The 26,063-nt window shown below is 40.4% G+C and overlaps 1 protein-coding gene across 6 annotated transcripts in view; it reads left to right on the forward strand.

Annotated features, from left to right (window-relative positions):
- CASR (calcium sensing receptor) overlaps nucleotides 1-26,063 on the forward strand; it is a 72,079-nt gene that overhangs the window by 20,535 nt on the left and 25,481 nt on the right. For 2 of the 6 annotated variants that reach the window (XM_080603312.1, XM_080603314.1), the window contains 3 exons: nucleotides 13,892-13,990; nucleotides 14,256-14,700; nucleotides 23,341-23,647. In XM_080603312.1, the coding sequence (XP_080459438.1) occupies nucleotides 14,516-14,700; nucleotides 23,341-23,647 (492 nt within the window). In that variant the 5' untranslated portion in view covers nucleotides 13,892-13,990; nucleotides 14,256-14,515. Of the gene's footprint in view, nucleotides 1-2,746; nucleotides 4,371-13,891; nucleotides 13,991-14,255; nucleotides 14,701-23,340; nucleotides 23,648-26,063 lie in introns of those variants that run through there. The other 4 variants (XM_080603315.1, XM_080603313.1, XM_080603317.1 and 1 more) reach the window with 4 other exon arrangements.

A 26,063-nucleotide genomic window follows, 5' to 3' on the forward strand; every position in this document is an offset into this window, starting at 1 on the left:
CTTTCCATGACACAAAAGACTAGATTTGCTTCTATCCCCAGGCTGCTGGGAATTTTTTGTGCTAGATATGGAAAGGATGCAGGGATGCAGAGGAAAGGGTCATCCATCCTGCAATGATGTACTGATAATCCTTGCCAATCTTTCTTCAGTAATGAATTGGAAAAACTTATGTGTCTAACGAAAGGGGGAAAAGGTCTCCATTAGAAAAATAAGGAATGCAAACTCTAGCAATTAGACTCACCAAAGACAAGCTTGGGATCCCCTGCTTTATTTCAGAGGAACTCTGACAGAAAGGATGATGATTTTCTGTCCTATACTGTTTTAAACACATAAGTTTTTGTGTGCTAAAAGAAAAATAATACTTGCACTTTTATGCATTCCGTTTTTGTACAGAGAAGAGTGGATAAAGTCCTTAGCTCAAAGTGCAGATTAATTTAGAATTTGAATATTTTCCCTTTTCCACAACTTCACCTCAGTTCTGCTGCCTTCACTCACACTGAGCAAGATGTTGATTATTTTATTCTAAAACTGACTTATAGGGTTGATATTCACAAAACTGCTTAGGATATTAACCAGCTGTTAACTAGTGGAGCTAGAAATATTTCTTGAGACACTAATGCTATAATCGTCTAGCACAGTATTGTTGAAGCATATATACACTGAGTACTGCAAGATCTCACACCAAATGAGGTATGAGGTCTCAGACCAAATGAGATGCTGCTTTGAATAAAGATGGCAATTTCTATAACTCTCATACATTACAGGGCAGAAAGCATGCATCTGTAGGGTTCAAAATTAATTCTGTAAATAATCTTTAGCAGAATATTGAAAAAATGTTTGAATTAGTCCTCCTCATCTTCTACAATTAATCATGGAAAGTTTCCTTGCAAACTTGTAAAAAATATAGTACATCCCTGCAAAGGGCAGGTGGAGCAATAGGGGAGAGCTATGCTGGGTGCTTGCACATTGCTGCTTTGGATTTGGTACTGCCAGTACTGGCTGCATGTCATGGGTCTTTGTTATCTCATTGACATCTTTAGCAGGGAAGTGGAGCTCCACAGAACCAGCCAGCATTTCTTAAGTGAATAATGTAGTCATAGAAGATAAACAAGTCCTTGCATATCACTTTGATCTTCCAGTGCATTGCACATGAAAATAAGGGTTATTGGTTCTATTCAGGGATCAGCGTATAGTGTACAGTATTGTATTCCACCCTGTGCTACTGCTGCCATGAGACATGCTAGCACAAACCAGCTCTGCAGGGTTGAGTCAGCAAAACCTGCTGTTCTCTTCCTGTAGGACTAGGGCAGGACATATGCCTGTCTGTGTCAGTCACTCACCTCTCCTCATGCCTACATTTCTATTGTTGATTTTCTTCTCTGCCTTCCACTGATCTGTGTTTAGTGAATTTCATGGGTTCAGCAGAACTTCTGTCCTTGTTAGAGTCCAGTATTTCTCATGAACTTACCAAGACTGTCCGTATGTTGATCATACTTTCCTTTCCTGGGGACCTTCTAGGTCCCTATTCACCCCGCCTTCTTTAACGGGAAGAAGTTACACATAGTATACAGGCAAAAGAAATACAAAAATGGGAGAGTTTTTTGCTATTAGAATGAAAGGAGAGAGAAGAACTCTGGAGAAGGAATAGTTATTCGGTTTAAAAAATTATAACAAAGAGAAAATAGGCAATGGAAAAACGGGGGGGGGGGGGGGGGGGGGAGACATCCTGGGACAGTAGAGAACTAGAAGTGTAAAGGAAAGAAAGTGTAAGAAAAAAACAAAAAAAGACCATGAAAAATCTAAAAGAATTTATTATTAAATCATACTGAACAATGATAAATTAAACCATCCAACAAAAAGAAAGTGTTTATTTGTTTTTAATAAGAGTATAAATGAGAACGGAGCAGCCAGCCAGGGGCTACTTTAGCTTCTGATTCAGCAGACCACTAAAGTACATGGTAAGCTTTTAGAATCTACTAAATTTCATTAAAGTCAATCTCACTAAAGTTGAGCACATACTTAAGTGTTTTTTCTGAATTGGATTTATGTTGAAATTGGCTCAGAATTACAGTTGTCCTTATTATTTGGTTCACTGAGGATTCTGCAGGGGAAAAAATGGGATCAAAAATGTGTTTTGCTTCAGACTGAGAGTTTTTTTTTTTTTAATCAAATTAAATTAAAAGGGAATTACTAGGCAAAATATGTTTCTCACTTGCAAGCAATTTCACAAAGTTGAATTGGGAAAAATGTTCAGTTCTAAAATCTGATTTATATTTTTTTTCCTAGAGGAAAGTCTGAATCAACCTTCATTCAGCTGATATTCAGTTTGATATTTGTCAGTTTCACATGGAGGAAGCATAGTTGCAAGAAATTTCTGAAATAATTTCTAGCCACTCTTACAAGTCAGGAAGACAAGTCCCAGACAACGAAAGTGATTGGAGTAAGGCTACCCAGTAAGGAGAAAGAAGCAGGTATCATGTCAAAGACCCTTGACCATGCCACCTCTAGGAAAACATCACTTTTGACAAAGCCATACCAAGTTGTTATCAGAAATCTGTTATTCTACTTAATTTTAAAGTTGTACTTCACAGACAGATTGACATTTCTAGTAGCTTGCAACTAACGTCAGTGTATCATAGAAAGTTTTGGAAAGAATTTTGCTGATACAACCCAGATTCCTCTCATATTTATTTAGATGATCCAAGCTTATTTTGCTCCTGCTATTTTTAAAGGAATGATCAAAAGCTGGTTGATTAACTCAGAAAAATACAGAAAGATACTTATATTTTTCCTTATTCTAGTGTTCTTATTCTATTATTTCATGTTCTCTGACATTTCATCTTTCTAACCAGAATATCTTACACTGGCCAGTCAGAAAGTGTGAGATCTCTTTTGAATGACACTGCACTACATCATGTAATTTTAACTACTTACAGACCACTGACTACTTTGACATCTCCTACACCGCTCTCCAATTCTTTCCTGCCTCATGACATAGCATAGAAAGGAAACCATTTTAAAATGTCTAATCCTTTTGACCAGTCCTTCTAACCAGTTATTTCCTAAGCAGTTGAAAGACAGAAAAAAAAAAAAGATGGATCTAGGGTACAAAGCATCCAAAACTTGATAACAAGGATATTTACTTCTTATTCTAAAACAGATTAAAGTAGCACAGTTTCAGAAATTATGTTAATGGATTGGCATTTTTTCATATACAAGAACTGATCTGAAGCTTCTTTTCATTTGCTTGTAGAGAAAAACATCTTAAGAAATGCCCTGATGCAAAGTGTGTAACATAACTGTATTTTTTATGGGCATGCCTAGCAAGGAAGAAAGATTGTGCTAGAGGGATTGAGACCTCTTCTCAACCCCAGACATGTTTCTTTTAGGAAAGGAAGAAGATAGACTAAGATCTGAGAAAGATGGAGAAACTTCCAGTTACTTACATAGTGTTGTTCTGTAGGGCAGTGTTGGACTTTTTTCTGTGGGCTGTGAACACAATGCCCATTTACACTTCTGTATCTTCTAAGGACAACCCCAGAAAAGCTATTAACCCTGCAAATTAGGATTTAAGAGAAATTCAGTTGGGTGATACTTGCTGGCAAAGCTTAGATGCAGGAGAAAAGGCTTGCTTGAGATGCAGGACTGTATATATAATATGCAGAAATGTAAGAAACCCTGAAAAGCACACAGATTGAATGCCTGACTGTTTCACCTGCAGGCTGAAGTGTGAACTAATCAAACTTTGCAAAGAACATCTAGTGCCATCCCACAAAGTTGTAATGTCCTCATTCTGCAGAGCACCCCTCAGGCTTGATTTTTCCATCTGTCCAGGATTGCCTAGTAACCTCCCAAAAACATGGGGTGGGGTAACAAAGTTGTCACTGGATTGCATACTCTTTAGCATGGCTGGCGGGACTATCTTTAGAAAAAAAGAAAATAAAAATTAGAGAGATAAAGATCATTAAAAAAAAAAAACAACTTAGTAAAATACTTTACCTCTCATTTTATGGTAACTTTTAAGGGTCCCAATCTCCCCTCTAAATGAAGACAAAAATCATAGAATTATTCAGGTTGGAAAAGACCTCTCAGATCATCTAGGCCAACCCTTAGCCTAGTACTGACAAGTCCACCACTAAACCATGCTACAAAGTTCTACATCTACAAGTCTCGAAGGCCTCCAGGGATGGTTACTCAACCATTTCCCCCGGCAGCCTATTCCAATGCCACACAACCCTTTCAGCAAAGAAATTTCTCCTAACAACTGACCTGAACCTCCCATGGAGCAACTTGAGGCCATTTTGCCTCATCTTATCAGCTGGTGCTTGGAAGAAGAGCCTGATACCCATCTTGAGACAACCTCCTTTAAAGTAATTGTAAAGTACAGTAAGGTCTCCCCTGAGCCTACTTTTCTCCACGCCAAACTCAGCTCCCTCAGCCGCTCCTCATAGGACTTGCTCTCTAGACCCTTCACCAACTTTGTTGCCCTTCTTCGGACACACTTCAGCACCTTGATGTCCTTCTTGTAGTGAGGGGCCCAAAACTGAACACAGTACTCGAGGTGCAGCCTCACCAGAGCTGGCTACAGAGGGACAGTCCTAGTCCTTAGTCCTGCTGACTACACTATTTCTGATATAAGCCAGGATGCCGTTGGCCTTCTTGGCCAGCTGAACACACTTCTGGGTCATGTTCAGCCAGCTATTGACCAATACCCCCGGGTCCCTTTCCGCCAGTCAGCTTTCCAGACACTCTCTCCCCAGCCTGTAGCATTGCACGGGGTTGTTGTGCCCGAAGTACAGGACCCGGCACTTGGCCTTGTTGAACCTCATCCCATTGGCCTCAGCCCATGGGCCCAGCCTATCCAGATCCCTCTGTAGAGCCTTCCTGCCCTCAAGCAGATCAACACTCATGCCTAACTTAATGTCGTCTGCAAATTTACTGAGGGTGCACTCAATCCCCTTGTCCAGGTCATTGATAAAGATATTGAGGAGAATTGGCCCCAATAGTGAACCCTGGGGTCACCACTAGTGACCAGCATCCAGCTGGATTTATCTCCATTCACCACAACTCTTTGGGCCCAGCCACACAGACACTTTTTAACCCAATGAAGCATACATCTTTGAGCAGTCAGCTTCTTCAGGAGAATGCTGTGGGAAATGGTGTCAAAAGCCTTGCTGAGATCCAGGTAGACCACATCCACAGCCCACATTACCTATGATCCTCAGACTGTTGTTATATCTAAGTAATATTTTCACCCACTTTAAACAACCTACAAGATAGTAGGTTTTTAACAAGAGGAGTAGGAAACAGCCAGGTTTGTCTTGCCATGACAAGGCAAGAGAAGACCAGAATCTCAAACATAGAGAGGAAAAACACAACAGATGCAGACCACATGAATTCATTGGCACCTAAAATCTCTAAATCTGAGATTGCTTGAGGGCTCAATGCAGCTCCCAGCATAAATTAGGGTAACCAATAACTGGTTGGTTCATGACAGCTTCTCAAAAGGCTGTTGTGCTCTTAGAACTCCCTAAAATCTGGAAATTGCTTGAAGCCCTGCAGTTCTGCCATGGCTGGTGGGTGGTGATACAGCTCCTAAGCATTTCTTAGCAGTTCATTAAACAGTCTGATGAATTTGTCACGTTGCTTCTTGTCTAGTCATTTCCCAGTGAGCACTGGGGGCACAACAGAATGCTTTGCTTGGTAGGATGCTTTGACATTCTCACTCATTTCAGTGTTCTCTTTTATATTCACACATGCACACTTTTACTATGATTGTGCTGAAACAGGAACAGGAGTGGAAAGATGAAAAGTTGCAGAATTGTCTTATTCCCTCCTGGAGTTTGCTTCAGAGATTTGTGGTATGTCTTGCAGAAATGAGGTTTAGCTCTTATTGTAGAAAATTCTTACACTTCAGAGGAATAAAGACATGCCCTTGAGGTCCTCGGAGCTGCTTCGCAAGCTAGCCTGCAACCTTGCCTATGTAGAAATGGCTCCAAAAACAAACATCACCCGCCACATAGCTATCCACCAGGCTCTCGCGGTTCAGAAGCCACTTGAAGACCCATGTCTGCTAACATCCAATGGTGTTAGCTGAAACCATTAAATGCTCTCAGCTAAAAGCCCAAGTATTTCTCTGAGATTTTTTCTATTTCCACTTCTGTTTTCACTTTTTTTGCTTCCCACCATCAGCAAACACAGAGTTATTTCTACAAAGGAATATCAGTTCCCAGGACCTATATCACACTGATCAGGGATTTTGAATATGCTACTGCTGGTATGCAAGTTATTTTAAAAGTGTTATGTGAATCCCCAAATCAGGTGCAGTCCTGATGGAAGGGTGGTTGTTATAAAGCCATGCAGTCCTAGCTGTATTGCTTGGCCTGAGATCATACTCTCTTTATGAGACAGTAGAGTCTAAAGTAAAGTTTAACTGCCATTGCAAACTGCCATTTGCTACCACCAAATTTGTTTGAGACTCATTGAAACAGTGTTCTGGTTAGACCTGGCTGAGGCTTAGACATCGGTCTGTAACAGTTTAGGATTCCTTGTTCTCAAATTGCTGTTGGGCAGATAATCAATAGTGATACCCTAGGCACATTTCTCCCCCTCTGCAATTAGAAGTCCTGAACAAAGATCAGAGTGTGACTTTTTATTATTCTTTATTACTTGGATGCCAGAGTTTAGTGGTAAAGGAAAACTAGTGATATGACTGTTACATGAAAATAATGCCACAGATATGAAAAGTGTTCTAAACACCTAGCAGATGGTAACCCCCTGACAAAATTCACACTGATGGGCATATCTGATGGAGCAGTATTAAATGTGATACAATTGCCTGGTTTACTATATACATTTTCATATTTAGTTTATCTTGGAGAATTGAAAATGTTAATATAGGGCAACTTCTTAGGTTTCCTTCACCAACTTAAACATGTTCTAAGGCCTACTTTCTTTCTGCAGGCTATTCCTCCCTGTGCTAAGAATGTGTGTTGTTTTTTCTTTTTTCACTTGACCTGGCCAGGTTTTGTTATTTACAAGCTTCAGCAGCTTCTTCAGTATCATGGCAGATTTGTATGAAATATTTTTGGCCTTGCTTTGGCTTCTCTAATGCCAAATATGATTTTAATATATCTTTTTTTAACATGTTTTTCAGTAATATAATAGGATATTTGCATCCTGATTCCTGCCAACAGAGTTCCATTTATACCAGATATCATCCCCTTAAGCTAATAGCAGGGCATGGAAACACTGTCATGTGCTGATAGTCTTGATGATTTCATAAAGTCTCGTTCTTAGTAAAACTTCTAGCATTCAAGTTTTTTATTTAATTTAAAACCAAAAGTGTGTAGTCGTTCTTAAATGAAATCATTATTCTAGACCTGAATTCTGCTTTTCACACCACTTGTCTCTTAACTCTCCAAACTTTTCTGAGGTTGAGATCCCATTTCTGAATCATGTCACTTTACCAGACAAAAATCTCTCTGTTATAAGGGGAGGTAAGAACCATTGCCTTTGACACTGGCAAAAATTATTTTATTTTCACCTAACATTTTCCTTCTTTAAAGACAGAACAGTTTAATTCCACCAAGTGATTTCAAATACAGCTCTTCTGTTGGAACACACTAGCAATCTGGTTTTGATTATATCTTTGATGTGTTCATTTTGACCAAACAGGTGCAAAAACACTGTGCTCATGCCTGCCCTGGTGACATATATGAACAATTTACTTCTTCTCATACTATCATGGTACCTCAGAGCTAGAAGTCTTGTCTGGTCTCAGTACTGTGAAGTTTTGTGTCCTGTGTCCATCATCCATTTCTCCATGGAATGCCCTTCTTCAGCTGTCTTGAGCAATGAGATTGGACACAAACTTGACCACATTTATGCTCTCTAATCTCTGTTCTACCCGAATCTCTTCCACATCCATTGAGGGCAGGCATGTTGCTTAATAGGACTCTAGTGGGTAAGCAATGAGTTCGGCTCCTCCAAACCAACCAACACCACAGCTCTGGAACAATCTCACCTGCAGGCTCTGCTTACCATGGGGCATCCAGGCCTCACAAAGGCAAGGCAGACTGGCTAAGCAGGACTATGTGTCAGTCCAAGGTCTTTTGGGGTCTGTGGATGAGGACAGGCTTATTGCCATGGGACACAGCCAGGACCAGGAGTCTTCCCCAGCTCCCCAGCTCCCTGCTGTAAAAAGGTACTGCAAGCCCAGGAGAGTCAGTGGAGCTTGAGCATGTTGGCTCCTTGTTGGCAACCTTGCAGCGTCCAGGTTGACCACATGCAGTTCAACAAGTTTTACCTTTTTTCTGAATGGGAGGGAAAAACTTCTGAAAGATCAGAGTTTCTTCTGAAATTTCAAGGCCTTGTGGATATAAACAGGTTCAACTTTGATTTGTGTTCAGCTGATGATCTACCGTAAGTTAACAACATTGTGCTGTTCCAAAAAAGACAAGTGCCATGCTGAGATGTATAAACAGGGCTGTAGCCTGCAAGTAATCCTACCACTCTACTCAGCTCTGGTAAGGGCCCAGCAAGAACACTATGTCCGTTTCTGAACTACACTAAGTGTGTCTACACTAAGTGTGGAGACACACTAGAGAGAGTTCAGAGGAACGAAACAAGAATAATCTGAGTTCAGGAAAGCATTGTTTGTGAAAAAGGAAAAAAAAATATTAAATGAATATAGTTTGCTTGGTCTAAAATAAGGGGATATAATAAGAGGAAGGGAATTCAAATTTCAAACAGGTGATTATAATGAGGAAGGTGCAAATATGTAATAGACAGGAAAAGAAGATAGACTTAAGCTGCAACAAAAAGCATTTAAATTAGATGTAAGGAAAAATTTGCACTGGAAAAAGTAGAGGAAACATTGGAATAGGTTGCTCTGGCAGTCTGACACATCTCCTTCCTTGTAAGGCTTTAGACAACATATGCTGGGACTAGTACAAATATTGCTGTGCCCATCCTTGGCTAAGGGACGGTCTGCATAACCCCTTGAGATCCTTTTCTACTCTGTTATTTTATGAACTTGAGAAGCTGCTGTTTAAAGTTGTGGTTCACTCCTGTTTGACTAAGAAGTAATACATACTATGAAAGTGCCATTCATATTCTTTTCACACAAAGAACAAACTGAACATTTCTGAATTTTCTGCATGATTCCTGACAGCCATATTCAACTAGCAAAACAGTGCCAATTGCAAATCTCTCAAATACCTATGCCTGTCCAAGGGAACCTCCTCTTCTCCCTCAGGTAGTGTTTCTGCCATGACAGTAGTGTCCCGTTGTCTCCTCCTGCTCCTGGAGCCACTTTAAGTTTCTCCACTTAAGTTTAGGTGAGATAGCTGGTATTTTACTTCCATTTCCAAAAGAGTTTAAAATCAAAAAGTCTGACAAAACACAAGAAAAAAATATAGTTAAAGAGTACTTTAAAGTTTTCTGCACTGGAGAGCATATAATCACAGTATTTACACACTAATACTAAATAATGTTTTAAATATAAAACTATTTGCAAAGGAAAGAAAATAGTAACAAAGCTTCTTTCTAAATTTAGTTGCTTGTTAATTTAATCTTTTCAATTTGTTAGCTGAAAACTGCAGGAGCACAGTAATTTGTTCTATTAGTGGTACAATTTCCACCTGTATTTTGCTAAATTCTTATGTCTTCAGGCATGCATTAGCAGGTAGTTCAATATTAGGCTGCATAACACTCTCCTTTAATAAGGAAGAGGCCCATTATCTTAATCCAATTATAGAAAAGAGACCTGAAGGAAGATTTGCTGCAATGAAAGATGATGCTAGAGGATATTAGCTCTTGCTACTGGCAGCGAGCAAATAGCTGCTCATCACAAAATCAGTATCTTAAATTTTTTTCAACCTCAGGCACAGAGAGCACTTGAAAGCAGCTGGGAGACTTGTGTCATATTAAATGAGTTGAAGATACCTGATGTCCCAGCTATAGGAGGTATTTAGTTATGGACAGTAATCAATTGTGAGATTTACAAGGAGTTGGGCATACACTTAGGTTTGTCTGTTTGTTTGTTTTTCTGGATATCTTACAGGGCATCTGCATCTTTTTTGCCAGTACATCTTTGTACATCTGTGCCTCAGTTTGCTGCCACAGGGATGTGACTTATACATCCACAGCCTATTACAGACAGGACCTGTGATATTATTTCAGTTCTGAGTCCCATTCCTGTGAATAGATAGTTCCAAATTATTCAGTGAGATGCTAAGTATCACCTTATACCATGAATGAGTAACTTTCTTCTCATTGTCTAATGCCTTGTCATGCTCTTGAATGACATCTTGGAGTACTGAGTTCTGTAAATACTGTTTTAAAATTAACCTTTTTTTATCAGTTCAGATCTGTTACCTTTGAACTTTGTCTGCTGCACAGAAAGAGAAAGAATGTGAATTCACTTTTCCTGCATGTAATACTTCAGGCATGTACAGTTGGGTGACAAAGAGAGGTTCCTAAATATTTAGTAGCATCAGCTCAAACCCCTCCACAGCATCCCAGCAAACTAAATTATATTGTCTGTCTGTTCGTGATGAAAACTCTTTACTCTTTCATAAGCAAAGAACCCTAAAGGTAAAAGAAAGCCTTATTAAAGAGAAAACAGAAAACTGGGAAAAGCAGATTATTAAATCAGAAAGATGTGCTCTTGAGCTCACCCTCTTCCCACAGCAGATGTGGAAGTCATTGATCCCTTCCCACCTTGGCTGAGTCCCACACACACTGTCCCCTGAAGAAGCATGCAGACCCCCAGCTCTCTTTGTCAGCTGGAAGGTAGTAAAGAGGAAGGGATGCCCTTGGCTAAATAGTGAGACCATCCCATCTCTTTGCAACCACCTTAAGAAATTATTGCTCCCTGCTTCAAACACCTCATTTCTAAGTACTGTACTCTAAATTCAGCCTTGCTGGTGCTGACCCTCACCTCAATATGTTGTATCAGCTTTTTTTCCTTCCTTTTTTTTTTCTAAGTATAGAAGAAATAAAAATTCAGATGACTTTTCCTCCTGCTTCCCTTTCTTAGGACTCCTCCCTGTTCTCCTGTGAAGCTGCCTTGCTGGCTGGAGTAACTCCTCATCTCCCTCAGCACTGGAGTGATTCCACAGCCTACCTTTAGTCTGGGTACAGCATGTTTTGTCCATTCCTTACTGGAGGTGATGAGTGATATTCTGTTCATACTAGCCTCAAAACTGGTGGTATTTAAGCAAGAGTGCTCAACAATAGCATGACTGCTGTGTCAGTGATGCTGGCTCCTCTAGTCCTTGCTCTCTAAGAGATGCTGGCAGAGTGCTCCCTACAGAAAGTAGCCTCTTGCCAAAGCTCCAGCTTGCCCCTCTTTCCTTTGTCCACAAACGTCAGCCAGGAGTTCTTGATTATTCATTTAGGTTCCATATACTGCCTATAATTTCACATCTTTTCTGTTCTCCCCTTTTCTTCATGTCCTTTTTTTAATTTAAACATTACCAGATTTTCTAACCATGAAATCTCTCCTGGACACACAACTTTTTCACTGTTTTTTTTTGGGGGGGGCTGCTTTCATGTATTCTATATTCTACATTGTGACATGTGTATCTGAATCAACACTATCTGCAAGCATATTTAAGTTGACTTCAATAATACTGTTAATGTTACTTCTCAATTTTAAATCTTGCTGTGCTCCGCAGAAGACCATTTCACATACCTTTTGGCGGCTATTTCTTTCAGAACAGAATTACAGAATTTATTATTGAAGTGTTCAGAAGAGGTCCCAGTTTTCCAGTTAATTTGAATTTGTGCCTCCCTGCTGCCTGATCTGAGGAGTGCTTGGGAAAAAGGACAGGCAGAGTAGTGATAGGGATGCTCTGGCCACAGTTCTCCACACAGGTGTGAACTTTCCTAAGCTGTTCTTTCAATTGGGCAGGGAGTGGTGGTGAGCAGAAGTAGAGAGTGTGTATGGTATACTTGACCTCCCTCCCCGTCTGCAATGTATTTGATGTGCTCCTTAAGCACTGGGCTTGCTGCACATTTGTCAGGTGCTTGACTGTATGCACAGGAAGGCTAGCAATGTGCCAAGGTCATTGCATATAGCTCTCTTCTGCAGCAGGCAGACAAAATGCCTTTGTGAACCAGAGCAGAATGAAACGAGTCTGCAGCTGACTGCAATGATTGCTTGCCTTTCAGTAACAAGTCGCATAGGAACTGGCAGACTTAGCCTCAGCCAGGTGGAAAGAGAGAACCTCAGCCTAGAAAATGCCTGAAATACTTTTTCATACCTTCTTTTGAATCCATAAATGGATTGGGAGGAAGATGACCTTTCGCTGATTGAAAAGTGACAAAGTATTTTCCTCCCTTTTATATTGGGCACCGAGGAAGCAAGAACCACCTTCCATCTGATCCATCTGCTGGGCAAAATAAGAACACAAAAGCTCAAGGACAGTTTTATGCACACTCACTCTATGCTCTAATCTATCACCTGCTAGTCCTGGCTTTGGTCAAAGGTCTGTCATCCTGATGTCAAAGGGCTACACGGCAATACCAGAGGCTTCTCAGTAAAAGATACCAGTCAGATGATAAAACAACGCTCTAACAAGCAGTACAATATATTGCAATATAAAGCAGTGTGACATAACTCCAGTCGCTTGCCAGAATAATGTCCCAAAGTGTTTTTGAGCTAACAGTGTCAGCAGCAGCTGGACATTTCATGTGCATGTTTCAGATTTTGGGGATGGAGATGAAACGCCCACTCAGCAATAGAGATCTAGCTGTCAGGTTTGTCAAAAATGGGAGTTTCAGACTTTGGACTGAGTCCTTTTGATGTTGTGAACATGAAATACATCTTTTTTCACACAAAACCCAGTATGTTCCCACAAGATTTTCTAATGTGACTCCACATTTCCTGGTAGAAAATTGCTTAAATGTATCTTGACCTCTAGCCAAAGATTTGATTCTCCTTGCCAATAAAAATGCATTTGTTTAAGCCAGGACCAAAGTATAGCTTAGAACAGATAAGTGCAGCATATACCCAGCCATCCAAGTGTGCTGACTGCAGAGGCATGAGAATGATGTGAGCTTTGTCTCTCTTCTCCTGTTGACTGCTGCTTCTGGACCTTCATTTTAACCAAAATGTGTGAAATATTTGCATGTGCTTGGTGGTCATAAAGCATGCACAATCATTAGGGCTGAGTAGTAGAAGAACCCCTGTGATAATTGTGTTTCCCTGCAATAGCTCCTCTTTCGACCTGGGTAGAGGTCAAATCCTTTAGGTATATCTACTGCATTATAAACCATCCTCATAAAAAATGTTCTCAGCACTTGAAAAGTCTTGATAATTTGCTTCAGAAATTTAAACCATCCTCAGGATTAGCAGGGTACACTGAAAATTGGCCAACTTCAGAGTTTTACTGCTAGTTTTTACACCTATTACCAATAGGCAGAAGAGCCATTTATGATGAATTTTCATGTCCCCTTCTCCCTTAGAGCCTTTGCCATTTTTGTATGCCATAATTAAGTTAGCTCTTCTTTTGGCAGGCCTGTAGATGTGCTGAAGGGAAAACGTATTGAGCATAGAGAAGCTTCAGTATTTCTTGTCCTAGTAGGGCGCAAGCTTCAAACCACTTCAGCTAAGCCTGGAGTGACATGATGGCTGAACCTTTCAAGCCTTCCCAATTCATTATGGAAAAGTATCTTGACTTCAGATGCTTCCCTGGAAGTTATCCTCACTTTAGATGTCTTTATTCTGACCTTGTTTCATTTTTAGCAAGAATAAGTTCAAAACAGAAAGTAGAGTGATCAATGGAAAGGATAGGATGGAAATACACCAAAACTTTATCCTAGTTATTTGCTTAAGAGAAGGTTTTGATTCCTAATGCATTTGATTTTTCCATATTTCCAGCTTTCCCATCCAAGCATCTCCTACAATGTGCTCTGTTCATTGAGGTCTGATTGCAAGTTTTGCAGAGTCTTCTGTGGCCACTGTCATGTAGAATCACAGGTAGGTTTGGTAATACACTTCACAGGTGTGATAGAGAGTTAGGACATCTGAGAGAATCCCTGACACTTGTTTGAGGAGATATGGCTGTGATCCCTGCAGTGCCTGAACCTCTTTCAAAGGTGGTATGTGTCCTGGGCAGGTTGCTGAGTGGGGACAGCCTGCGGGGGTGGCATACTGAGAGGTTTGTTTGTCAAAGTAGAACCAACCTGGAATCATGGGGCCCTGGTGTGTAGCTGAGATCACTTCTCATTTCTTTCTTTTGCAGTTCTCAGAGGTGGGCTTTCTGTAATGCTTTGGCCATGAAGAAACAAGGACTGCTGAATTGCTGTTTTGCAATGGAGAAGAGAGAGCAAGAAATACCAGCACCGTGGCTTCCACCTTGTTGCTTACCTCCCTGCAGTCATGTGTCCCAAATCCTCCCTGTGCTATATTAAGGAAAGGAAAAGCTTGGACATTGCGACATCTGCTTTCGTACATCATATTTTCCAATTTCACGTCCTATAGCCCCTGGTGAAAAGAGGAACAATGACTTTATATAGCTGCTGTTTGATTCTTTTGCTATTTACATGGAGCACTGCTGCCTATGGGCCAAACCAACGGGCACAGAAGAAGGGAGACATTATTCTTGGTGGATTGTTCCCCATCCATTTTGGAGTGGCTGCTAAAGACCAGGATCTAAAGTCAAGACCTGAATCAGTGGAGTGTATAAGGTAAGCCAGAAAAAGAGAAAATAAAAAAGTTTTGGTGGGGGAGTACTACAGTTAACTGCAAGTGATATGCTATAAGCTGTGTACATACAGTCTGTAATCCAGTGCTTGTAGAGACCTGCTCTACAAGGCAGTGGAAAGATATGGTGTAAATAACAGGAAAAAAAAAACTGTAAAGACTGAAGTGTGTATTTTAAAAGAGTATTGCAAGTAATATTGGGACAGTAAAAGAGAGCAATCCCTGCATTACTCAACACTGACAAAACAGGAATATACTGATTTATCTGGCCATTCACAGCGGACATTTGAACAGTATCCAAAAATTAGCTTTCCTAGCAGACAGACAGAAAATCACATGTAGTACCTTTGAGTTCATTTGATTACAGTCATACATGGCAAAATATCTCAGAAATCAGATTTGGAGTTTCATTTACAGTCTGCCTCTCATCTTTACAAACTGTTTGGTTGCCTAAACAAGTGAATAAGTGAGAGTGCCATAGGTCACTGCTTTTGAGAAAATCCCACTGAACACATAGCTGTCCTCTTAGGACATTTACAAAGTCCAGACTTGAACTCTTTACTCAGCTTTTCCTCAGTCAGCTTTTCCTCACTCAGTCGTCTTCTTCTGTGTAAACAGTGCATATAGATTTTGTCTAAATTTTTGTCAGTTAACCCTGGAGGGAGAAATGCACATAAAACCAGCTTCTCTTATTGACGTGTAGGCATTTTTATGATGAAACATGAGGCACTTTACAGCTCTGCACATAATACACATAACAATTGGGAACTGACAGAAACTGATTGCAATTGAAATACACACATACAGCCAAAAAAACAGTTGATAGGGAATTTTGTCATGACCTTGCATGGGAAAGCACTTCAGTGTCATAGACCTCTTCTGAAACCATATGTTATAAATTATATATCTAGAATTATTTGGACCTCTCATCCCAGTTCAGTTCTGTTGCAATGGTAATGAAGAATAACTGACAACATTCCTGCTATGCTCACAGATTCCAGGTGCAGTTTCCTACTGAAATATTCAGCAGAATGTATCCATCCAGGTTATGAGAGCATCTCCAGATGTTCTCATGGGGAGCACACAGAAAGGAGAGTAATTAAATAGGGGGTCTTTTGCCTTCTTAAGTCCGTGTACACAAAAGTCAAAAACTAAATGTACGTAGAATGTCTACTTCATGGAGCAAGATGTAGCTTGTATTAGTAATTTTTCTTTCCTGGATGCAGCAATTTAAAACTGGAATGCTGAGAAGTGATGGAATATTTCAGCTCATTGTCTTCTTTACCTGCTCCATGTGACAGGCAGCACATGCTAGTATTTGCAAACTGAATATAACATTCATTTCTGCTAGCACTGGGTCAGCCTCAGTGACGGTCTTGACAAGGATGTATTGGTAGAATGCATCAGAGGAGAATGTTCCCCCAGAAGTACTGCAAATGTGAGGTTGCCAAAAGATTTGTTAACTAGGCAGCACTGCCAACAATAGGCATATCCTGAAAAAGTAGACCAGCTGTTTTATGGACACAATGGGAGCTCCTTATAGGTGGCATTTGATCTGCCAAGAGGCATCCTCCACCTGAAATTTCCATGGATAAAATCTGTGTTCCTCTTACCCCTAAACCAAGAAGCTGCAGGCACAAAATGAAGGAGTTGACTGAAGAAGCACTTATGCCATTTTCCATATTTGTTCAAGGAACTGGACATATTATGAGATGATAGCATAATGCAAAAGAATACTTAAAGGAAGGCAAAAATCTAGTTGCAGAGGTAGTAGCAACTACAACAGGAGCAATTTGCCTAGAGGTAGCTCAAAGCTCTTTCATTGTACATCTTCACTAGTAAATGCCTATTTCCAGGAAAGGTTTAATTCAAAAATGTTTAGATTGGGCATACCTTTTGAGACTGGCCATCAGATTTTAATGATGAAGACATTTAATCCATGAGACAGTTTATGTGCTGTGGTGAGGTTTTTGTTACTAGTACATGTTAAATTGAAAGCAGATATTTTTGCTGAAATGATTTGCTGTCTCAAGCAGAAGATTCCTCTGTCTGGAATTGCACAGAGATACAGAGATCTCACAAGACAGGACCACAACCAAAAGGTGGTCCTTTTTGGTTTTGGACCCTATTATTAGGCAGTAACCTGGGGTAGGGTTGTGCATGCAGACTCAGTATATTCTCCAAGTCATGAGCTAGAGTCTTCCATATCACAATTCAGTTTCCTCAGTTCTGGGCAGTTGGTTAGTCCGGAAAAATGAAACTCATACTTTCTGGAAAATAAAATTATAGGCTTCAGTTTCTTCCCAAAGTCAAATCTCCCCAGTCTTGTAGCATCAAAAACTTTTGTAGGATGGCAAATCCACTAAAGTAGCATAAGCATGGCAGCACCTGGTAAAACCAACAGTTCAAAATCTGTTTCATACTTTGACTGCCCTTTTCACACTTCTCTGAGCCTTCTTCAGTGGTACTGTATCTTTTCAAAGATGAGGCTAATTTATTTGATATCCATCCCTTTTTTAGATGGCCTTTAATTTCTTTATTGCATAGGAAAATATGTCACATATCCATTAGGAAAATTAGACCCAGGTCAGTAGAGGAGTCTGCGGGCATCCTCTCTCCTCTGTCTTTCATCATTCTCTCCACCATTAGGCAATAACAGCAACAAGTCATCAGACCATGACAGGCTCCTTGCCTTGAGTCCAAGAAAAAACCTAAGGGTCCTACTGAAACTCTACAGGTGGTTTGTCCTCTGCGTCTCCTGGAGTTCAGTATCAAACAATTTATGAAAATGTGGCTTTCCTTTCATCTGAGAACCATTCAACCTGATCTGTGCTGTTTGGACTTTTTTCCACGCATGTAGCTCTGTTCAGTGCCATACCTATACTCCTGAACAGGGCCTCTTAAAATGGGTAGGACAGTTTTCCCTCCACTCCTTTAATTTTCACAATCTTCATACTCTTGTGGTACTGTGCTTATATCCCCAGCTCAGCATACAAACCTACTGTGCATACCTTGCACATGATTATTTGAAAAACTGTTCCCATAACCCAGCAGTGAAAGGAAAAGGGAACAATAATGATCTGTTCATAGTTCCTTTCATGCTGATTCTACTGAAAATACATCTTTGCATTTTGAGCAACAGGTTATAGAGTCCAAACTGTAAACTTTCTCATGATTTTGCCACACCAAATGTCATACAGGAGTGAGAGCATTGTGTTTCCTTTGCTTCAGAATTAGTTACAGGGTTTATTGTTTAAACAAAGTGTCCCGCATTTGATATAAATACACCTTCTGTCTTTGTATACCTCAGGTGCTGTCACAGCAACTTTCCTTATAACATTTGCTGATGCATATCTGATGTGTATGGTTGGAGACAGAGTCTGATTGCAGCACAAGCAATCCCTGACCCCTGTTCCCTATCAGCACCAACAGAGGCCTGTTCATAACCTGATTTCTCTGTCCTTTCTTGATGCCAGGTAGATTAGCAGTTTTAGTGGTGGTAGTGTTGTTAGTGTTATTGTTAGTAGTGTTATTGATAGTATTATTGCACAGATTGGCCATACCCATGGATTCTTCTCACTGTAATGTACTGTTTGCAATGAGCACATACCTTCACTGTGTTGAGATACAGCATAGCCAATATGGTGTAACAAGGTTGTCATTTTTGTGAATATTTCCTTGATTCTGATCAGCGATCTAGACTAGGCCCCACACTGTGACAGCCTTTGAGCTGTGAAACACTGCGTGGTGAGACATTGTCCTGGTGTCATATTGTATGGCTTCACACTACATGTCTCCAGGACACATGAGCTCACTGGGTCAACGTGTCTGAGAGAACAGAGTTTTAATGCTAGCCCGAGGCACTCTTTCTTGTGGATGTGTTTGCTAATCCAAATGCAGAACTGTATGCTTATCATGCTATTTAGATCTTCTCTTTCCCCTCCAGCAGCAAGTTATTTCCTTTTCATCTTTCTCTTCCACCCTCCTTCTCAGCCTCCTTCTGAGCTTTGGCCTGCACAGTTAATTCCCTTAACCAAAGTTCTAACTTTTAAAGGTGGTAAGCAACTCGTTATACCTCCTGACTGCAGGAATCTGACAAATGACTGAAGGTCTCCCCTTCGCATATCTTAGTAATAGCAGTGGTAGTAGAAGCAATAACATGTAATTAATGTACTGGAAATCTAGAGAGGACAGAGAAATTAGTATGTGTGTATAACCACTACAGGAAGAGGAGTACTGGTATGAGCCAAGAGGCATATGCAGCCTTTGCCACCATTCTTGAAAAAAATGACATCAGATATGGGAGAGTAAGTGGAAGCTGTTTAGAACTTTCACATTGCTTTCTCCTTTTCTTTCATATAGTAAAGGTCTCAGTTTCATGCCTTGCAAGTTTTGACAAATGAAGGTCATGAATTCACATGAAGCTGTGAATTCATGACCTTCTCTCCTTCATGGAAACTAACAGATCTCCATTTCCCTGCTGGATCCAGACAACACGAGCTGTTCTACCAAGAACCAGATAAACAAACAATCACTATTTCAGGTTTCTCCTCAGGGTTTCTTGCAGTCATTAGGCTCTGCAATCCTTCATCCTTTCTGACACTCCCCTGTGCATTTATTGGCTTTGGCTTCATCTTACAGATGGAGAAACTTAGAGAACAGCTTGAGCAGGGTCCCATCATAAGCTCATGACAGGAGGAGCATGTGCATCCTGAGCATCCCTGCATAGACACATTTATACCAACTAGAAAGAAACCTATGGGAATTAGTAAGATGTTGTTTGCAATATCATCTAGCAATCTAGTCTAGCAAAAATCTTGTTTGCAATCTTGTCTAGCAAACTGGACTGCTGCAAAAATAAGCTTTCCCCTGGGGATGTGAAGATTAAGATGAAGATTTGTGGAGGATTTTTTTCTGATATCTCTTTTTTTGTTTGTGCTTCTGCCTGGGAACTGAAAGAACAGTGGATTGCTCTGGGTCTGAGGGACAGGTGGGAGAATGGTCACTATAACGGAAGCATTTAAAGAACTGAGTGTACATAAAAATTCAATTCTACAACTTTGGGCACTGAATTATTTACATTAAACTTCCATTTAGAGCTTAATGCCCACTTTTTATAGCAGCACATCTCAGAAATGCTAAAGTGCAAGACTAAGCCAATGCACTTGTAAAAATAACATGTCAGAAAATAAGTTTTGGAGTTTGCTTATTTACCACTAAAACAATACCAGGAGCTATTTAAAGATTCTGGAAGTCTAATGAAATGTCTGTTTCTATTAGTAAATCCTTTGCATGTTGTATTTTCTTCATGGAAATTACCAGTCAAATTTCTGCATGGTTGAAAGAATATGACAGTGACTAGTCACAGTAGTCACAGCAGGTCAACAAAAGGTCAGCTGGATCTGTGTAACCTGCTGCCAAGTTCAAAGGCCATTTTTACCCATCACTCACATACACACCAAGCCAGAAGTTTCCAATCTTTTGTTGGGGTATTACAGTACAATGGAAAAGGATTTATACACACAATTTCCATTCACATAGACTGAAGGAATCCTGAAATCTTGCTTCAGTAAGATCAGTTTAGTGTCACTGCGTTCATCTGACCATATCAGTGTTAGCACTTATAGTACTGATGGAATACTCTCATTTAACAAATGAGACCTTGTCTGAAGATCTATGAGGTATTAGAAAAGATGGAGTGAGATGTGTTTGTCTCCATCCCATCTGATCCTCTTCTGCTGATCTGCCGATGCTGCTATCACTAGAGGTGTAACTGGAAAGAATTGCACGTCTGCTGTCCATGCTAATATGAGATAAATTATCAAAAGCATTTCAAACACATTTGGAATATAACTCCTAGACAAGGCTTCCATCCCTTCCTTTCCTCTCCAAAAGAAAGTCAATCCAATCTCAAACAAATGAAGTGCAGGCCTAATGCTATAAATAAATATTCATCAGGAACATATGTCAGAAAGGAAAAGAAAAGCAGTTGTGTATCATGGGTCCGTTATATCTTAGGTCATGTAATTCAGAGATTGAAAGTTCACAATCTCATGAAGCTTATCTTTAGAAATCTTCACCTTGGTAATGGAAACATATCTGAAAGCATTTTAAAATGGCACTCATTTGAAATCTAAAATCTAGTCACTCTGCATCTGAGTGATGCACATAGCATATTGAATAACAAACATTCTTTGAAATCAAGGAGAAGACAGTCCACCTCTTACTGTTTTTGAAGATACCACCTGAAATATTGCAGCATTTTAGTAATTTAAACCAAATTTCTGTCAAAAGGACAGAATACTCAATCTAACTTTTTTTTTATCCACTTCTATAATGTAATGTGAACTCACTTATACTTACGTTTACACATACTAGAGTGTGTGAAAATCCTTACAGTTGTACTTCCCAACTTCTCAGCAGTCTTCCCTTTAAATATATAAAAATGCTTTTAGTTTTTTTCTGTTTTACACTGGGAGCCTGAATATTGTTCGTTGTTTCAAATCCTATTTTCATTTTAGTTAAAAATATCTGTGCACAGATTTAGATTTTTAAAAAGAAGTATCATAAAACACATTCTTGCTGCCATTCTGATTCCCAGAGTGCATTAGAGACTGGGTGAGACAGCTTGGTATGCCCAGCACATTTGTTTTTTTTTTATATTCACTGCCTTATTCACTCTGAGACTTGCTCTTTTATTTCAGAGCTCTCCCATTGCCTTTCACTCCTTAATGGTTTGGAACTAGAGAAAAAAAAATCTAAATGACCAAATTCTAAATGTAACCCACATTCCAATGTTCTAAACGGTGTCCATTTTCTAAACGGTGATCTTAGAAAAGCTAGCTATCCATTTGGTCATACATTATAACTAAGGATTTTTATTGGCCTCAACGTTTCTGACCTGAAGTTGCTCAAGAGATTTGTGCTGAAACCATGCTGTGTGTTGTTTGAGGTACAGTGTCAGAACAGAACCTCTTTTGGAAGTTATCCAAAGATTTCTGGCAAAATGAAGTTGGATAAATTAAGTTTTTAGGACCTAAAGATGAACCTTAGGTGTGATATCTTTAGAATTTCTGATTCCAGATAAGTCAGATAAAACTCTTAGAAAATCAGTAATTTTGGTACGTTCATTCAGCTTTGAAGAAATCAGTCATAGGAAACATAAATTTTGCATGCAATCCATTTAATCCAGTAATTAAAAAATGTTCTGGTCGTATATCTCAGAAATTGAAAGGCCATGATTTTATGAACCTCATTTTTAGAAACCTTCACCTTGGTATGGAAAAGCATTTCAAAGTAACACTTATTTGAAACCCAAAATCTACCATTTTATATAGATTCTATTCTAGGGCCAACCATTTCCCCAGGCTCATCCTGTTCTGGGTCCCATCAATTTTTCCAATTAATCTCAAGCATAACAGCTTTGACACCTTCCTGTTTCCAACTGCAACTCAACACTAAACTGTAAACCAGTTGCTAACCTGGTCTACAGTGCATTACAAGGAAAGGCAAGTGTCAGTTCATAGACGAATTAGCCATTCCAGCTGAGTTATCCCAAAATGTAACAGCTTAATAGACACACAACTGATTGCTTTCAGAGTTTTACAGCTTTTACTGTAAGAGAATAGCACATGTCAAAGTTACTTTCTTCCTGCTGCTTTCCTTGAAGAAGCTTCTCCCTGTTTTGGGTTAGTCACTCACCCAACATCAGCTCCTATTCCATGTCAGAAAACACAGCTTCTCCACTTCAGAGAACAAAGAAAGCTTCAAAAAACGGTGTTTCAGTTTCACAGGCCAGCTCTGGTGGCAACTTCTGAGCTTGTGTCTAAAGCAGATGTATGAAAACACCATAATAAAGAGAATATTATTCTTTCAATGAGAACAATGAAGTACCTAATTAGCAAGTTAACAAGTTATGCTAGGATTTATAACATATCTCTGTTTGCTCATATAAACAGGTTGGTTGTGCCCTCTCTCACAGTGTGAAGTGGTGATATGAGGCCCAGTGTTACAGATGACTAAATTTCCCTGAGCAGAGCATCCAACAGCATGCCAGTGCTGTGGCTTATCTCACATTGCCTGCCTAAAACCAACAGGCCCTGGCATACTACGTATCCCTGAGCCCAAGTTCCTGTCAGCATCATGTTCAGGCTTAGCAGACACTGCCATCTGCATTCAGAAACATGTCAGAGGAGGCAGGCTGGAAGGAAATCTGGTAGGAGAAGCTTTGTGTTAGAGCATTTGCTGAAGAATCATGAGATCCAGGCCCAGTGTCCTCAGGAGAACCAACCCTCCAGGCATGCTCTCTTTTGACTTTCCCAGAGATCAGGGGACTTAGAAAAGGTCATCTTATCCTCACAATCTCTTAACTGAGCTCCCAAACTGATGAGTTGAAAAGCAGAACAAAATCTTTTTGCATATGCACACCTCTCTTATAACCACTGAACGCACAAAAGCAAAAGTTTCTGAATTCAGCCGGATGCGAGACTGAGCTAAATAGTGTAAGCTGCTTTTGCCTTTTGTATCTAGAATCTTTCATTCTCCCCTTGTCTCAGCCCTGGTCTCATCTCCTCTGTTTCCCTCCTTCTCACTCTGTGTTATTTTTATTTGTTTCACTCTCCCAGGTATAATTTCCGAGGCTTCCGCTGGCTCCAGGCTATGATCTTTGCCATAGAAGAAATAAACAGTAGCCCAAATCTCCTTCCCAACATGACCTTGGGATACAGGATATTTGATACTTGCAATACAGTCTCTAAAGCCCTCGAGGCCACTCTGAGTTTTGTGGCTCAGAACAAGATAGACTCCTTGAACCTGGATGAATTCTGCAACTGCTCAGAACATATCCCTTCCACCATTGCAGTCGTGGGGGCAACCGGCTCTGGGGTCTCCACCGCCGTGGCCAATCTGCTGGGACTCTTTTACATACCTCAGGTATGCTTTCACTTGTCTTGCTTAGATTACACGTGGCCTGCCTCTCTGCTCTGCAGTGCTACCAGGTGTATGGCACAGCTGGGGATATTGCTGTTTGGAGAGGGGTACATTGCAGAACAAGGATGGAGAACTGCACTGCTGCTAATGTACTCGGTCTCTGTTTCAAACATAAGAAGGTTTGGAAATGGAGAGGCTAACTGTAATGGAGAGGTAACTGTATACAGTAACTGAATACATCCTTGGAGGGTTAAGGGGTAAGACAATGATGGGAAGCACTGTCTTTCAGAGTGAGACAATGGTTTATCTAACAGAAAACAGTCTTATTTCACTCCAGATGTGCTGTGTCACATCAAAATGAATACTTTTATTAGTAAAAGATACAAGCCTTCGGTCTCATACTTGTCAGTTACATATTTGGACCAGTACAGGCATATTCAGAGGCTGTGCCAGGTTCTCTGTTCCACTCTCTGCCACCCACCACAAGGGCTCAAGCAAAGTTCATCCTCCATGGCTTGTTTGATCTTTGCCACTTCGCATAGACCCTCAAGGAGAGGGTCAATACAAAATATGTTTTTTTCTTATGGTAGAAATCTGTAATCCCCCCAAAAAAGATTACCAGGCAGCCAGTAACAACATCCAGCCAACAGCAATATTGTAGCCTAGGAGGAAGGTAGAGTTTTAGCCTAGGAGGAGGGTAGAGGATGAGCAGTTTAGCCTCTGACCAAGAGTAATTTAGACAAGTCGTTGTCAGTTGCCAACTATGACAGCTTAGTTGTGATGTTGTTTCACTGTGGTCACTCTCTAGTTATGCCCACCTTGCACAGAGCTTGGTAAGGCAGACCTCATTCGTTGCCAGACACCCTTACCTCTGTCAGTATCTCTGATTATCCAAGTAGGTGACCTGCAAAGTTTTTGTTTCTGATGATCAGGTGCTGTGAAGGGTTATTCTGGGCTGCCCTGCCTTTCTTTGACTTAGGGCCTCCAAAACAAGATTTGTGATAGTATGTGTATATGTCCCAGCTTGTTCCTGGGTCATCTACATGGCAGTGTAGTTGTGCCAGCTGCTGTGCCATAACATCCTTCTTGCTGTTTGCTGAATCTGCTGGGACCAGGGACAGTATCCACAGTCCCATGCTTTTGTTTGACAAAGCTGTTGCTCTGCCAAGACCCTGAGCAAAATAAGAGGTTGGCATACTATAGCCTAATGTTGCTGCTGTTGATTTTAGATTTCCACACTGAAGACAACTTCTGGAAAGTGCTTGGCTTTATGCATTTAGGTGTTGCCTTGTATAGCCTAATATTTCTTGTTCCCCTTCCAAAATGAGTGCAGGTGCCAGAGCTTACAGAAGGCCTTGTGACAAGATTGCATCACGCTGTTCTCTCACTCTGCCAGGCCACTCTGCCATTATTTTAGCCAGGGCTCTAATTCCCACCTATATCACAAATGAAGAAGGAAGAATTCTTGCCTGCCTGGTGCTCTGTAATATATCTTGTCTACTTAATGTTCTTATTAGCCTGATTCCCTTGCAGGAATCTGAAGGAATGGACATTGGGTGTCTGAGCAGGAAAGAATGGTTTAAGCTATGACTAACATCTGCTGTCTAGATATTGCCCAGAGCAGCATTGGAAGGTGGTGTGTAATAAACACTGTGGTGGCATTTTAAGGCATACTGTTAATTTACACGTCACATTACCATGTTAACAAGAGCTACTGAGAAGGGTCGGTGGGTTTGACTGTACTTAATAGATGTTTGCAGTTCTCAGAGTTTTTCTTTGAACAGGGAATGATGTTTATGCTATAAGGAAGTAGCCTTTATCTAGTGGTTACAGAAATGGGTAGAGGTCAGTAGGTTCAGTTCTCAATGTGGAATGAAATTTCAGACAGGTGGCTGGAGTCTGACAACAGAAAGCAGGCTTTTAAACTGGGAGTTGTTGGGCAGCATTAGAACATGCATTATCACTGCCATTTATAGCAAGCCATTAGCAAATCCATGCTTAATAAACCCTACATTTCAGTATAAGTTGGAAGTATATTTTACAATTAATCTAAGGCTCATTACTCATCCTGTTGACATAGAAACTGAAAATGTTATGGCTTCTGTTCTATTTCTTAGTATCTTACTTCAGTGTACCCTATTAAATTGCCAGTGGTTAAGAATGAGGGGACTCATTAAAGATCGACTTTTTCACATTTAAAAGAGATGCCAGGACATTTGCTGAAGCTCCCAAACCAATGGGCACTGCTAAGGTCTAAACAGGGAAGCCACTGTGATGTTGTCTAAGGTCACCTTCCTTGGAGAATCCAGGCCTCGCTCTTGCACACAAATATCCCTGGAGAGGAAATTCATCTCTTACAGCATCTGCAGGATTAGAGTACCTTGTCTGTACCTTCTGGCACGAGGTTGCAGGAGATGAG

The sequence above is a fragment of the Anser brachyrhynchus genome (assembly GCF_964034855.1).
Source record: "Anser brachyrhynchus genome assembly, chromosome: 1".
NCBI lineage: Eukaryota > Metazoa > Chordata > Aves > Anseriformes > Anatidae > Anser > Anser brachyrhynchus.